The following is an 11,906-nucleotide window of genomic DNA, read 5'->3' on the forward strand; positions in this document are numbered from 1 at the left end:
ACTAACATAGGTTAACGAGACACAATCCTCAGTCGCCAAACTCCAAGGTCCATACAACCGACCAAAGCGTTTTGAGGCAGTCGTAGTCTCATCTGGTGATTTTCTTTATTCAGGCATTTGTAGTAGCCACCTCAATCTCCCACTGCACAAGCGCGCGCCCAGAAGAAATTAACAGCATCAGAAGGTGGGGCGGTGCCTAACTGTGTACGCATGCGTACTGCGACGCACGCAGGCGCAATACGGCCCCTCGGGCGACGGCGGCGGCGGCTTCACGGGGTGCTCGGCTCCCTCCCATCTTGGCCGGCCCTGCCCGTCTCGCCCCAGGAACTCACTTTTTGGGGCCGCGGACTTTCTTGTCGTGCCCCACGAAAGTAAAGCTTGGGGACGTGGGGGAGCCGGAAGTTCCGCCTCGCGATTTCCTAATACTATCGGGGAAACGGAAGTGGCCGTCCGTGGCAGGTTGGAGGAGACCGGAAGTGACGGTACCGTGGGGAAGTCGGGGGCGGAGCCGCAGGGTGGTGGTGTGTGTGTATTTGGTGTGTGTTGGTTGCGACGCTCTGCTGGAGAACCGAAGGAAGGCGGAAGAGGGGGGCAGTCACCTAGCCAGTCTGGCCCCCCGTGAGTGTCCGTCATCTCGGGTCTGTCGTGACTTAGGCGGGTTTAATGGGCGTGGCGCGCGTGCGCGAAACCACTTTCTCCGCAGAGTCTAGCGCGACATTCCCTCCACCCCACCCCTCCCCGCTCTCGCGTTTTCCCAGGGTTTGCAGTCTTCTGGGGTCCTTGTTTCGCGACCGGTGATGACACTGGTCGCGCGCTTCCCTCCCTGCTTCCTACCCCGACTTGCCCTCCCTTATTGTGATTGGCATCGTGGAGCCCCTCCCACCTCCCGTCCCCTTAGCTCCCGGTGCGGCCCGTGTCTTGCCCATTGTGTTTTTCCCGGTGCCCCGGAATCAGAAGGGGGATGGGGGCGGGTGTGAGAGTGTGTGCTTGTGTGGGAGAAACTCTTTAGGTATTGGGGCGGAGACTCAGGCCGGAGAGGCTTCTGGGTATATAAAATCTGCTCTGGGCTACAGCGGGCCTGTTTCCATTCTTCCTTAGAGAGCTGTAGGCCATGGAGCCCAATAACAGTACCAGTACCACTATGGAGGAGCCTGACAGCCTGGAGGTGCTGGTCAAGACCCTGGATTCTCAGACTCGGACCTTTATTGTGGGGGCCCAGGTGAGACCCCAGTACTTCTGGAAGACAGTCATTTTCTCTTTCTCTTGTAGGTCTCTCAGCCTGAGAGAAGAACCTGATTTTCTGGTCCTCAACTTTTCTTTCGTTGATTCCTTTGTTCATATTCTAGACAGAACGTTTTCTGATGTTTCTTGTTGAGTGAGAAGGCATGGTTTCTGTTGAATGAGGTAGATTTTGTTCTGCCTTCCTCCACCTTGATAGAACTCATTCCAGAGGAAAATAATGGAGGGAGGAGGAATCTGTATGCCATCATCGTGAGTGAACTGCAGCTCAAAGGCACAGACATGGCTCCTGCCTTTGGGAATGGGAACAGAACACAGAGACCCCAAACACAAGTGTGTCTTAAAAACAAAAATTGGTCAGGTCTCTATAGTGTGTTTTTAAAAGCGAGACAGGAGAATCGGTAATGTAGATAGAGCCCTAGTAGACTGTTGAGTGGAGTAACTAATATTTGTGGTATAATTTGAATCTTTTGAGCTTAACAACATGGACACAAGTGTCCATGTTCCTACTCCTGTAACACTTGGAGACAGACTTGTGAGAGGTTGGTCTGTGGTTTTTAAAACACGGTGTTAACGTGTGTTTCAGAAAACCATGTAGGTTCTTGTGATCACATATACGTAAGCAGCCCGATACGTCTCAAGAGTCAGTTACCTAATTAGGAAAGATGTTTTTCTTTTTTGCTGCCTTCTCTTTTTCTTCCTTAACCTGATTGTCCACCCGATCTTCCTTGTTACTTTTATCTTTGAGATTAGAGTTGTATCATTTTGTGTTTGGGGAGGGATCACTGGTATCTTTAGACACACATTTCCTTGGGAGCCAGGCAAAGGAGTGAAGGGAATGTCAGTTGGCTTTTCTGTTTCTCAGCCATGTGCTTTTCTCCTAGGCCTAGAAACTGAATTTCCTTATGTTCATTGTCTATGTTTTGACAGGAGTTGTCTGAGTTTGGGGCTTTGCGCAATCCTTACCTCACAGTCAAGACAAGTGGGTAGTGATTTTATGATGGGATGGTTTATTACGCTTCACCCCCAGAAGTCAGTTGTCCATCTTCTGTCCTTCCTCTTTCCTTTATTCCCTCATACTTGCGTGTATCCCTTCTTGGCAGATGAATGTAAAGGAGTTTAAGGAGCACATTGCTGCTTCTGTCAGCATCCCCTCAGAGAAACAACGGCTCATCTACCAGGGACGAGTTCTGCAGGATGATAAGAAGCTCCAGGAATACAGTAAGGGGGTGGGGGAGGCATTTCAGAGGTTGAGGTAACTGCCCAGAGGGATGAGCTGAGATGGAGGGTTTACCTGATCATACAATGTTTTGGTGTTTGTTTTGTTTTGTTTCGCTTTTTCTCCCCAGACGTTGGGGGAAAGGTTATCCACCTGGTGGAACGTGCTCCTCCTCAGACTCAGCTTCCTTCTGGGGCATCTTCTGGGACAGGGTCTGCCTCAGCCACCCATGGTGGGGGACCCTCATCTGGTGCTCGGGGGCCTGGGACCTCTGTTCATGACCGGAATGCCAACAGCTATGTCATGGTTGGAACCTTCAATCTTCCTGTAAGCTTGTGTTCCACATGGGATGGTTTTTGTGGAGAAGGGTAGTTTTGGTTGTAATGGCAGAGAGCTCATAAGACAGGTGTCGCAGTCTTTAGATTGGGGTTGGAGGGCCCTGTGGTCTGCTAATGGCCGCAGTCTTGAGGGGAAAAGGGGTGGGGCTCCAGAGAATGAGTTGAAAGTGTGGGGGCCTCAGTATTTGGCTTCTCCCAGAGCAACTTCCCTTACCCTTTCCCCAGAGTGACGGCTCTGCTGTGGATGTTCACATCAACATGGAACAGGCCCCGATTCAGGTATCATGGGGCCTGGGAGGGTCAGCGAAGGGGATCTGGGAGAAGGAGGCCGTGAGGCGGGTTGGACCTGGCTGAGGACGTGCTGGGACCTGGTGCAGTAGGCTGTGGATCTCATGGCTTCATCTCAGACCTGCCCTGATCTTCCCTCTTATTGTAGAGTGAGCCCCGGGTTCGGCTGGTGATGGCTCAGCACATGATCAGGGATATACAGACCTTACTTTCCAGGATGGAGGTAAGTGTCAAAGCTGGCTAGGGTCTGCTGCCACTCTGTCTCCCCATGCTCCCTCCCCCTTTTCTCTCAGCCTGGGGGGTGAGGCATGACTGGCCACATCCACTGGTAATCTTTTTTTCCTAATCTGGTCTGTTTGCAGTTCTCATTCTTTGGGGAGAAAAAGTATCTATGTGAGACTATCTTGTCCTTGCTAATGCTCTTGGTGCCTGGTATCTGGGAAGTTTGTTTCAGACTTGTTGGATAATTCTCATGGTATCTCTTCTCAATTAAAAGAAGGTTTCTTGCTTTTGAATTTCTTAGTTACGTTCGACGCTGGCATGCCCTAACTTCATTTGTGCTGCGGCTGCAGCTTATGGCCTTTCCTTCCCTTCTCATGGTGCTTAGGAAGGAAACCACAAGCTCTACTTTTTGTTAGTAATTCACTTACGAGTATTACAGATACTTATTATGCATTTAATTTGTGTTTTGTGTAAGTCTTTTACTGGCTGCTAGGGCATCAAAGATACAGATGCAAAGTCCTGCCTTCAGGGAGCCTAGTGAGAGCACCTTGTCCCCTTGGTCTCCTTGGACCTGAGTAATTCTCGGCAGCAGTCTCATCCTTTCTTTGGTATCTTGACTCTCCCTCACTTTCAGTGTCGAGGGGGGCCCCAAGCACAGCACAGTCAGCCGCCTGCACAGACGCCGACTGTGGCCCCAGAGCCAGTAGCCTTGAGCTCACAGACATCAGAACCAGTGGAAAGTGAAGCGCCTCCTCGGGAGCCCATGGAGGCAGAAGAAGTGGAAGAGCGTGCCGCAGCCCAGAGCCCAGAGCTCACCCCTTCTGGCCCAGCCCCTGCGGGCCCAGCATCTGCCCCCGAGACCAGTGTGCCCAAGTGAGAGAAAGAGGGCACCTTTGAGAGGGGGGATCCTGCATGCAGGATGAGGAGCAGGGTGGTGTGATGGAGGAAGGATTGCTTGGAGGTCCGCCGTGGAGGGTTAGTGTTGGGGGTCAGGGCGGGACTCGAGGGTAGGTAAACGAGGTTAGGATTGGCAGCTGAACTGCTCTGCCCTCCCTGGGCACCAAATGGTGCTTCCTGAGCCTGACCACGACTCTCCCCTGAGTTCACTCAGGCCCTGTCTCTTTTGTGTGAGTTAGTATCTCGCCATTGTAGGTGCAAGATTGTACTGTGAGGGGAATGGAAGCAGTTTATCTTTCTCTCCTGTCTTCCCATGGGTGGGGGTAAAGAACCAGCTCTGCTAGTCCAGGAAAGGCTTGGGCGAGGGGTCTGGGAGACCTGGGAGAGAAAGGCAGACGTGGTGCCTGTCACCTTGGAGGTTGGGAAGCTGAGGAAAGCCTCAGCTCACTGCCTCCTGGGGTTGCCCGCAGCCACCCTTCTCCTGCGGAGTACGTCGAGGTGCTGCAGGAGCTCCAGCGGCTTGAGAGCCGCCTCCACCCCTTCCTGCAGCGCTACTGCGAGGTTCTGGGCGCCGCTGCCAGCACGGACTACAACAACAACGTGAGTCTGCCCTCCCCGAGCCTAGGCGCCCACATGGCACAGGCTGGCATACACACCACCCTCTCCCCTGAAGGCATTGTCTGCAAGAAAATGACGTTATCCTAAACTTGTAAGAAAGTGGTCTTTTCCTCTCATTCAGGAAAGGTGATATTCATCGTCTTTGCACCCCTCGGTTCTCTGAGTTATTTAGGGAGTTTATAAAGTGAGGGAGATTAGAGAACGATGACTTACTTGATTCACTCTAATGGTCTGTGCAGAACTTGGCAGTGATTTTCTGAGAGGTTTAGTTGATGTGACGTCTCAGAAGGCATTGTTGCTGTGGGGAGTGAGGTAGATTCCAGCCTGATATTTTCTGCTTTCTGTGTTTGGCCTGGGGCTACAGCAAGAGGGCCGTGAAGAGGACCAGCGCTTGATCAACCTGGTGGGGGAGAGCCTGCGGCTGTTGGGCAACACCTTTGTGGCGCTCTCGGACCTGCGCTGCAACCTGGCCTGTGCACCCCCACGGCACCTGCACGTCGTCCGGCCTATGTCTCACTACACCACCCCCATGGTGCTCCAGCAGGCAGCTATCCCCATCCAGGTGGGCCGGGGGGAGGGGTGCCGGCCTGGGGGAGAAGGGCGGGCTTCGGAATGACCCAGGGTGGAAGCTTTGGAAACGGTGATGAAGGATGGGGGAGACTTGAGAAATGTATCTTGGGGGGGCTCTGGGGTAGGCTCTTGTGGCTTTATTTCTGCCTCATCTTTCTCCAGATCAACGTGGGGACCACTGTGACTATGACGGGCAATGGGACTCGGCCCTCCCCGACGCCCAGTGCAGAGGCACCTCCCCCTGGTCCTGGGCAGGCCTCGTCCCTGGCTCCCTCTTCTGCCACTGCTGAGTCAGCTGAGGGGGCGCCCCCGCCAGGGTCGGCTCCCCCACCGACTGCCGGCCACCCGAGGGTCATTCGGATTTCCCACCAGAGCGTGGAACCCGTGGTCATGATGCACATGAACATTCAGGGTGAGCTGGGTCAGCAGCGGGCGGAGGAGAGCCGCACGAGGGAGGGGTGGCAGCGAGGCCGCCCGGAAGCGTCAGGTGGCATGCGGGGAGGGGAGGCAGCCACTGCTTGTCCGTGGAGGTTTGTTTGCGTGGTGAAGGGAGCACTGCCTCCCTGTCTAGATGGAGGGAAAGGCAGGTGTCTGGTCAGGGGAATGGGGGCCTAAAGGACGCCGGTCTCAGGAGGATGGTCAGGCCCTGACCACACCTATCTCAGGGCCACTCTCTCTGTCTCCCTGCCCAGATTCTGGCTCACAGCCTGGTGGACTTCCGAGCGCTCCCACTGGCCCCCTGGGACCCCCTGGTCATGGCCAGACCCTGGGTAAGAGTGAGGGCATCAGAGCAGGCTGAGCTCTGGGTAGAGAAGGGGTAGGGCTGAGTGGGTGGGTTGAAGGGGGTCCAGGTTCAAGGTTACATCAGACCCACCCCCCAGGCTCCACCCTCATCCAGCTGCCCTCCCTGCCCCCTGAGTTCATGCACGCCGTCGCCCACCAGATCACTCATCAGGCCATGGTGGCAGCTGTTGCCTCCGCGGCCGCAGGTAATAACCTGGAAGGGGAGGCCTGGGAGGGGGCCACGGTCCATGGTGGTGGGAGCTGTTGGCTGGCGGGCATGGGCCAGGCCCTCAGCCCTCTTCGGTCTCTCCTCTTGCCATGCACAGGACAGCAGGTGCCGGGCTTCCCGACAGCCCCGACCCGGGTGGTGATTGCCCGGCCCACCCCTCCACAGGCTCGGCCTTCCCATCCTGGAGGGCCCCCAGGCTCAGGGGCTGTGGTGCGTAAGGGGGGAGAGTTTCGGTGGGCAGGAGCCTGGGAAGGGGCCTGTGGTGGGCATGGGAAGGGCAGGATTGAACCTCCTGTCTCTCAGCAGGGTGCCAGTGTGGGTAGCAACGCCTCTTTAGCCCAGATGGTGAGCGGCCTCGTGGGGCAGCTTCTCATGCAGCCTGTTCTTGTGGGTGAGTCCTCGTTCTTGCCCGCCTCAAACTGACGAGGTTTCTGTGGCTCTGAAGGCCGATGCTTCCTCACTGGTGCCCCCACCTCTCACGGTTATCCCTTTGTCTTTGGTTTCCTGCTGGCAGACCGGAATAGAGGTGCTGTGGTGTCTTGTTTCTCTTCAGATTTCAGCTTTCTTCTTTTGGTCCCTACAGCTCAGGGCACCCCAGGAATGGCTCCACCTCCAGCCCCGGCCACTGCTTCGGCCAGTGCTGGAACCACCAACACAGCTACCACAGCTGGCCCTGCCCCTGGGGGGCCCACCCAGCATCCACCCCCTCAACCCTCCACCGCTGATCTTCAGTTCTCTCAGCTCCTGGGGAACTTGCTGGGACCTGCAGGGCCAGGGGCCGGGGGGCCTGGCGTGGCTTCTCCCACCATCACTGTGGCAATGCCTGGTGTCCCTGCCTTTCTCCAGGGCATGACTGACTTCTTGCAGGTGAGTGGCTGGCGTGCTCTTCACCTCCCTTCCTTTCCTCCAGCCCAGCCAGGCACTGATGCCTTGCTGCCATTATATCGCCTCTGGGCTGCAATCCCTGGTGGCATGTCAGTGAGAGGGAACCCTGGGGATCCATTGAGTCAGCCTCCCATTTTGGAGACGAGGAAAACGGGGTTTAGGGAGAGAATGCATTTGTGTCGCTGCTTTCTGACCTAACCCGTTCAGGGAGAGGCGGTTGCTTGGCCTAACTGCTTTGAGGAGCGATCTGTGCACCTTGTGCTGTAAGGAAACAAGGCGAGAACCGAGCTCCCCATCCTGCACAGCCGTGCCGGTTTGTGCCCTGCTGATGCTGTTTTATATCCTGGTCCCCATTCTCATTTAATCTTCTTTGTTCCATCTCTGTTTGTCAGGCAACTCAGACGGCCCCTCCGCCCCCTCCCCCTCCCCCGCCCCCTGCCCCGGAGCAGCAGACCACACCCCCACCAGGGTCCCCTGCTGGTGGTGCAGGCAGTCCCGGAGGCCTGGGTCCTGAGAGCCTTTCGCCGGAGTTTTTTACCTCAGTGGTGCAGGGTGTGCTGAGCTCCCTGCTGGGCTCCCTGGGGGCTCGGGCTGGCAGCAGTGAAAGCATCGCGGCTTTCATACAGCGCCTCAGTGGGTCCAGCAACATCTTTGAGCCTGGGGCTGATGGGGCGCTTGGTGAGCAAATGGGTGGTGCTTGGCCTTCTCCTGGAGGGGCAGCCAGGGGGAGGTAGATGGCCTGTGTTTAGGGGTGTTGCCAAAGTGGGATGAGGGTGATGGGCTGGCTGTGGGCGGGCAGGTCAGGTGATAAAGGCCACTGCTAATTTCTGCCTCTGGCCACAGGATTCTTCGGGGCCCTGCTCTCTCTTCTGTGCCAGAACTTTTCCATGGTGGACGTGGTGATGCTTCTCCATGGGCATTTCCAGCCACTGCAGCGGCTGCAGCCCCAGCTACGATCCTTCTTCCACCAGCACTACCTGGGTGGCCAGGAGCCCACACCTGGTAACATCCGGGTAAATGAAGACCTGGGCCCCAGAGCGCTGCTGCTCCTCACCTTCAATTCCTTGTTCCTGACTACGTCACCTGAAGTGATGACTGTCCCAGCCCAAACCCTGGACTTGGGGGTGGAGGGGTTAAGTGTCTTGAGGGCTGCGGCATGAATCTAAACCTGTGCTGTCCCATCCCCCACCCCGTAGATGGCAACTCATACGTTGATCACGGGGCTAGAAGAATACGTTCGCGAAAGTTTTGTGAGTAGCCCTTCCCCATCCCGTCCTCCTGGGTCTGGTAGGAGAGCTGCTGTTCCTGCTGCCCCCGCCTCCACTGCTAATCTCTTCTGCTTTCTTATTTTTGGGTCTCTGTGTATCTCGTCTCAGTCTTTGGTGCAGGTTCAGCCGGGTGTGGACATCATCCGGACGAACCTGGAATTTCTCCAGGAGCAGTTTAATAGCATCGCTGCCCACGTGCTGCACTGCACAGGTCAGGGGCCGGCTGGGCTGGTCGAGCGGTGTGGTGGTGTGCAGGGCTCGGGGTGCCGGCATTCCCTCCTTCTGTCTCGCCCACAGACAGTGGATTTGGGGCCCGTCTGCTGGAGTTGTGTAACCAGGGCCTGTTTGAATGCCTGGCTCTGAACCTGCACTGTTTGGGGGGACAGCAAATGGAGCTCGCTGCTGTCATCAATGGCCGAATTGTAAGCACCACCAACCCCCAGACCCCCAGCTTTTTGTTTGCTCAGGTTTCCATTTTCTTTAGTGTCCTGCCGTTTCCGTTTTTCTGCTGCAAATTGCCATCCTTTATTCTTTGATACCTTTCAAAAGCTGGTTGAGGGTTGTGTGTGCTGTTTGCTTTCATGCCCTCAGCGCCGCATGTCCCGTGGGGTGAATCCGTCCTTGGTGAGCTGGCTGACCACTATGATGGGGCTGAGGCTGCAGGTGGTGCTGGAGCACATGCCCGTGGGCCCCGACGCCATCCTCAGATACGTCCGCAGGGTTGGCGACCCCCCGCAGGTAAAGGGCCTGACCGGCTGTGGGGCCCGGGCATTTGAGGGAACCCCACAGATTTGAGGGGGTCTTTTGTTCTTCTCTGTCTAATTTCACAGCCACTTTGTGAGGAGCCAATGGAAGTTCAGGGATCAGAGAGAACTTCCCCTGAGCCTCAGGTACCAGGGAGTGGTTGAGGGGCCGGATAACACGGACTGCAGGGCTGAGGGGGGCGGGGCCGGGGGCCGAGAATTCTGAAGCCTGGATCTTCCCTCCCGCTGTGGGAATCGCAGCGGGAGAACGCCTCCCCAGCCCCTGGAACAACAGCAGAAGAGGCTATGTCCCGAGGGCCGCCTCCGGCCCCTGAGGGGGGCTCCCAAGATGAACGGGATGGAGCTTCAGCTGAGACAGAACCTTGGGCAGCTGCTGTCCCCCCAGTAAGTGTCAGGAGGTGACCGGTGGGCCAAGACAGCTGAAGGCTGTGGGAGTTAATTTCTAGTCATCTTTTTTTCCCCAGGAATGGGTCCCTATCATCCAGCAGGACATTCAGAGCCAGCGGAAGGTGAAACCGCAGCCCCCCCTGAGCGACGCCTACCTCAGTGGTATGCCTGCCAAGAGACGCAAGGTTGGTTTGCCTCTCCCTGAGGGTCCCCTCTTTATCCAACTTCCCGTTGTGCTAGAATCAAATTGAGCTGGGAGGAATTTTCCCTAGTTTAGTCCCCTCACGTTACCAATGAGGAAATCTCTCTGGGACAGTCTGTGTGCCAGCAGTCAGTGCTGTCATCCCTCAGCCGCCTAATCCCGGTGTGACCAGGGCCCGTCCTCCTTACTGTGGCTGCTGCTTGTGGACTAGCTAGCTTCAAGAGCTGGACGGCGTGGCCCACCCCGCCCCTCTTACTTGGAAGAGCAAGTCCAGCATTCAGGTGCTGGTGTGGGCCAAAGCCAGACAGAATTAGCAAGGCATCTCTGCTGTTGCCACCACACGCGGACTGTTGCCTTGGTCTGCTAGCATGGAGACTGGTGGGCTCGAGGAAAGGGTGAACTGGGTGGTGGCACTGGATCTGACCTCGATCCTCTTTTCCCTCCCACCCCGTCCCCCAGACGATGCAGGGTGAGGGCCCCCAGCTGCTTCTATCAGAGGCCGTGAGCCGGGCAGCTAAGGCAGCCGGAGCTCGGCCCCTGACGAGCCCCGAGAGCCTGAGCCGGGACCTGGAGGCAGCAGAGGTTCAGGAGAGCTACAGGCAGCAGGTGCCCCACCGTGAAGCAGAATAGGGACGGTCTAGTGGGAGGGGTCGGGCTAGGGCCCCACTTCCCCAGATCCCTTCAGAGACGAACTGCTTAGTCTGGGGCTGCCATTTACTATTTCCTCTAGTGGCATCTGGGTAGGCTCAGTGATACCATAGTGGGCTGCTGGCAGTGTGTGGCTGGTGGGGACGAGTGTTAGCTCCTGAGGGATGGCCTTCCGTTCTTGGTGGGATCCTGGGGGCTCAGCCAGTGCCTCTCCAACCTGCTTGCTCTTTCTCTCTCTCTAGCTCCGGGCTGACATACAAAAGCGGCTGCAGGAAGACCCCAACTATAGCCCCCAGCGCTTCCCTAATGCCCAGCGGGCCTTTGCTGAGGATCCCTAACTGCTCTGTGGCCCTCCCTCATCAGGGGACCATTTCCCCCTCTTTCTTCACAGTATTTAAGAAATAAAAGTCAGATTTTCCTGGCTGTTTTGTTTCTAAATTGTCTTTATTAAGTAGTCTAAACCCCTTAATCTATTTTTAAAATTAATCCCTGGGCACCCAGCTATACCAGACAGCTTTGAACATTTCCCACAAGCAGACGGGCACCATCATGTTTACTGTGCATGCAGCACATGTACAAGCCTGTTTTGGACAGTTGCTTGTCTTCAAGGAAAAGCACTTTGCGTGTAAATTCAAGACCCGCATTCCGAGATGGAAGAAACCTATCCAGGTTTATCCAAGAAACCTATAGGGCTCCCCAACTGTCCAGTAAAAACCCATTTCGATTCTGAGCAGCCGGGATAGCCTGCGACTAACCTGCAGTCGTGACAGTGGTGGAACTGGTCCCCCTAGTTCAAGGAGCTGTGATCAAACACATGCTTGAACATTGAGTCCATGAAAGCTATAAAGGCACCCGTTTGTAGACGGGACCAAAGTGACACATGGCTACAAATTCTTCCTTTAGGATATACTTGCTGTCCCCTCCCCTTCTTGAGCTTAATGCCGGACCAATAATAGAAAGTGGCAGGAGAGATGTTTTAAGACCAGGGTCTGCAGATTGCAGTGGGATCACTCGGAACACTGGCTCACGATTCTGAGAACATCCTGCTGGAGAGGCCACAGAAACACTGGCAATTCCAGCTGTCCCACCAAAGCCCCAGACACATGGTTGAGAGCTCTATGGGACCCGCCCAGCTGTCAGCTGCGGACTGGTAACCAACCGACCTCACTGCTGGCCCAGCAGAACCCAGCTCTAATTCCGGGCCTACAGAAATTGAAGATACAACAAATGGTTGTTTTGAGGTAGTTTTTTTACAAAAGATCAGTTCCCTGAAGAACCCCCTCTACAGATTACTTAGCACTGTTATGATACAAGATTGCAAACAAGCAACCTGCCCCCAAAATCATTTT

At 55.8% G+C, this 11,906-nt stretch overlaps 1 protein-coding gene across 23 annotated transcripts; it reads left to right on the top strand.

Annotated features, from left to right (window-relative positions):
• The first annotated feature begins 210 nt into the window (after positions 1-210).
• On the top strand, positions 211-10,980 carry BAG6 (BAG cochaperone 6). 23 transcript variants are annotated; one of them, XM_081032097.1, is made up of 26 exons: positions 240-482; positions 1,099-1,219; positions 2,343-2,460; positions 2,589-2,785; positions 3,022-3,075; positions 3,233-3,307; positions 3,941-4,179; positions 4,674-4,803; positions 5,186-5,383; positions 5,554-5,803; positions 6,084-6,161; positions 6,273-6,380; positions 6,501-6,613; positions 6,710-6,794; positions 6,987-7,270; positions 7,681-7,966; positions 8,132-8,301; positions 8,485-8,538; positions 8,665-8,767; positions 8,854-8,978; positions 9,148-9,294; positions 9,387-9,446; positions 9,561-9,704; positions 9,785-9,892; positions 10,369-10,515; positions 10,800-10,980. In XM_081032097.1, exons 2-26 carry the CDS (start codon positions 1,112-1,114, stop codon positions 10,893-10,895), a joined length of 3,477 nt encoding a protein of 1,158 aa, XP_080888223.1. In that variant the 5' UTR covers positions 240-482; positions 1,099-1,111; the 3' UTR covers positions 10,896-10,980. The 23 variants fall into 23 exon arrangements, with proteins under 23 accessions (XP_080888218.1, XP_080888206.1, XP_080888223.1 ...); XM_081032090.1 differs by having other exon boundaries at positions 254-482; positions 6,707-6,794; XM_081032079.1 differs by lacking the exon at positions 240-482 and adding an exon at positions 490-618 and having other exon boundaries at positions 6,707-6,794.
• Positions 10,981-11,906: the final 926 nt, after the last annotated feature.

The sequence above is a fragment of the Rhinolophus hipposideros genome (genome assembly GCF_964194185.1).
Source record: "Rhinolophus hipposideros genome assembly, chromosome: 3".
Taxonomy (NCBI): domain Eukaryota; kingdom Metazoa; phylum Chordata; class Mammalia; order Chiroptera; family Rhinolophidae; genus Rhinolophus; species Rhinolophus hipposideros.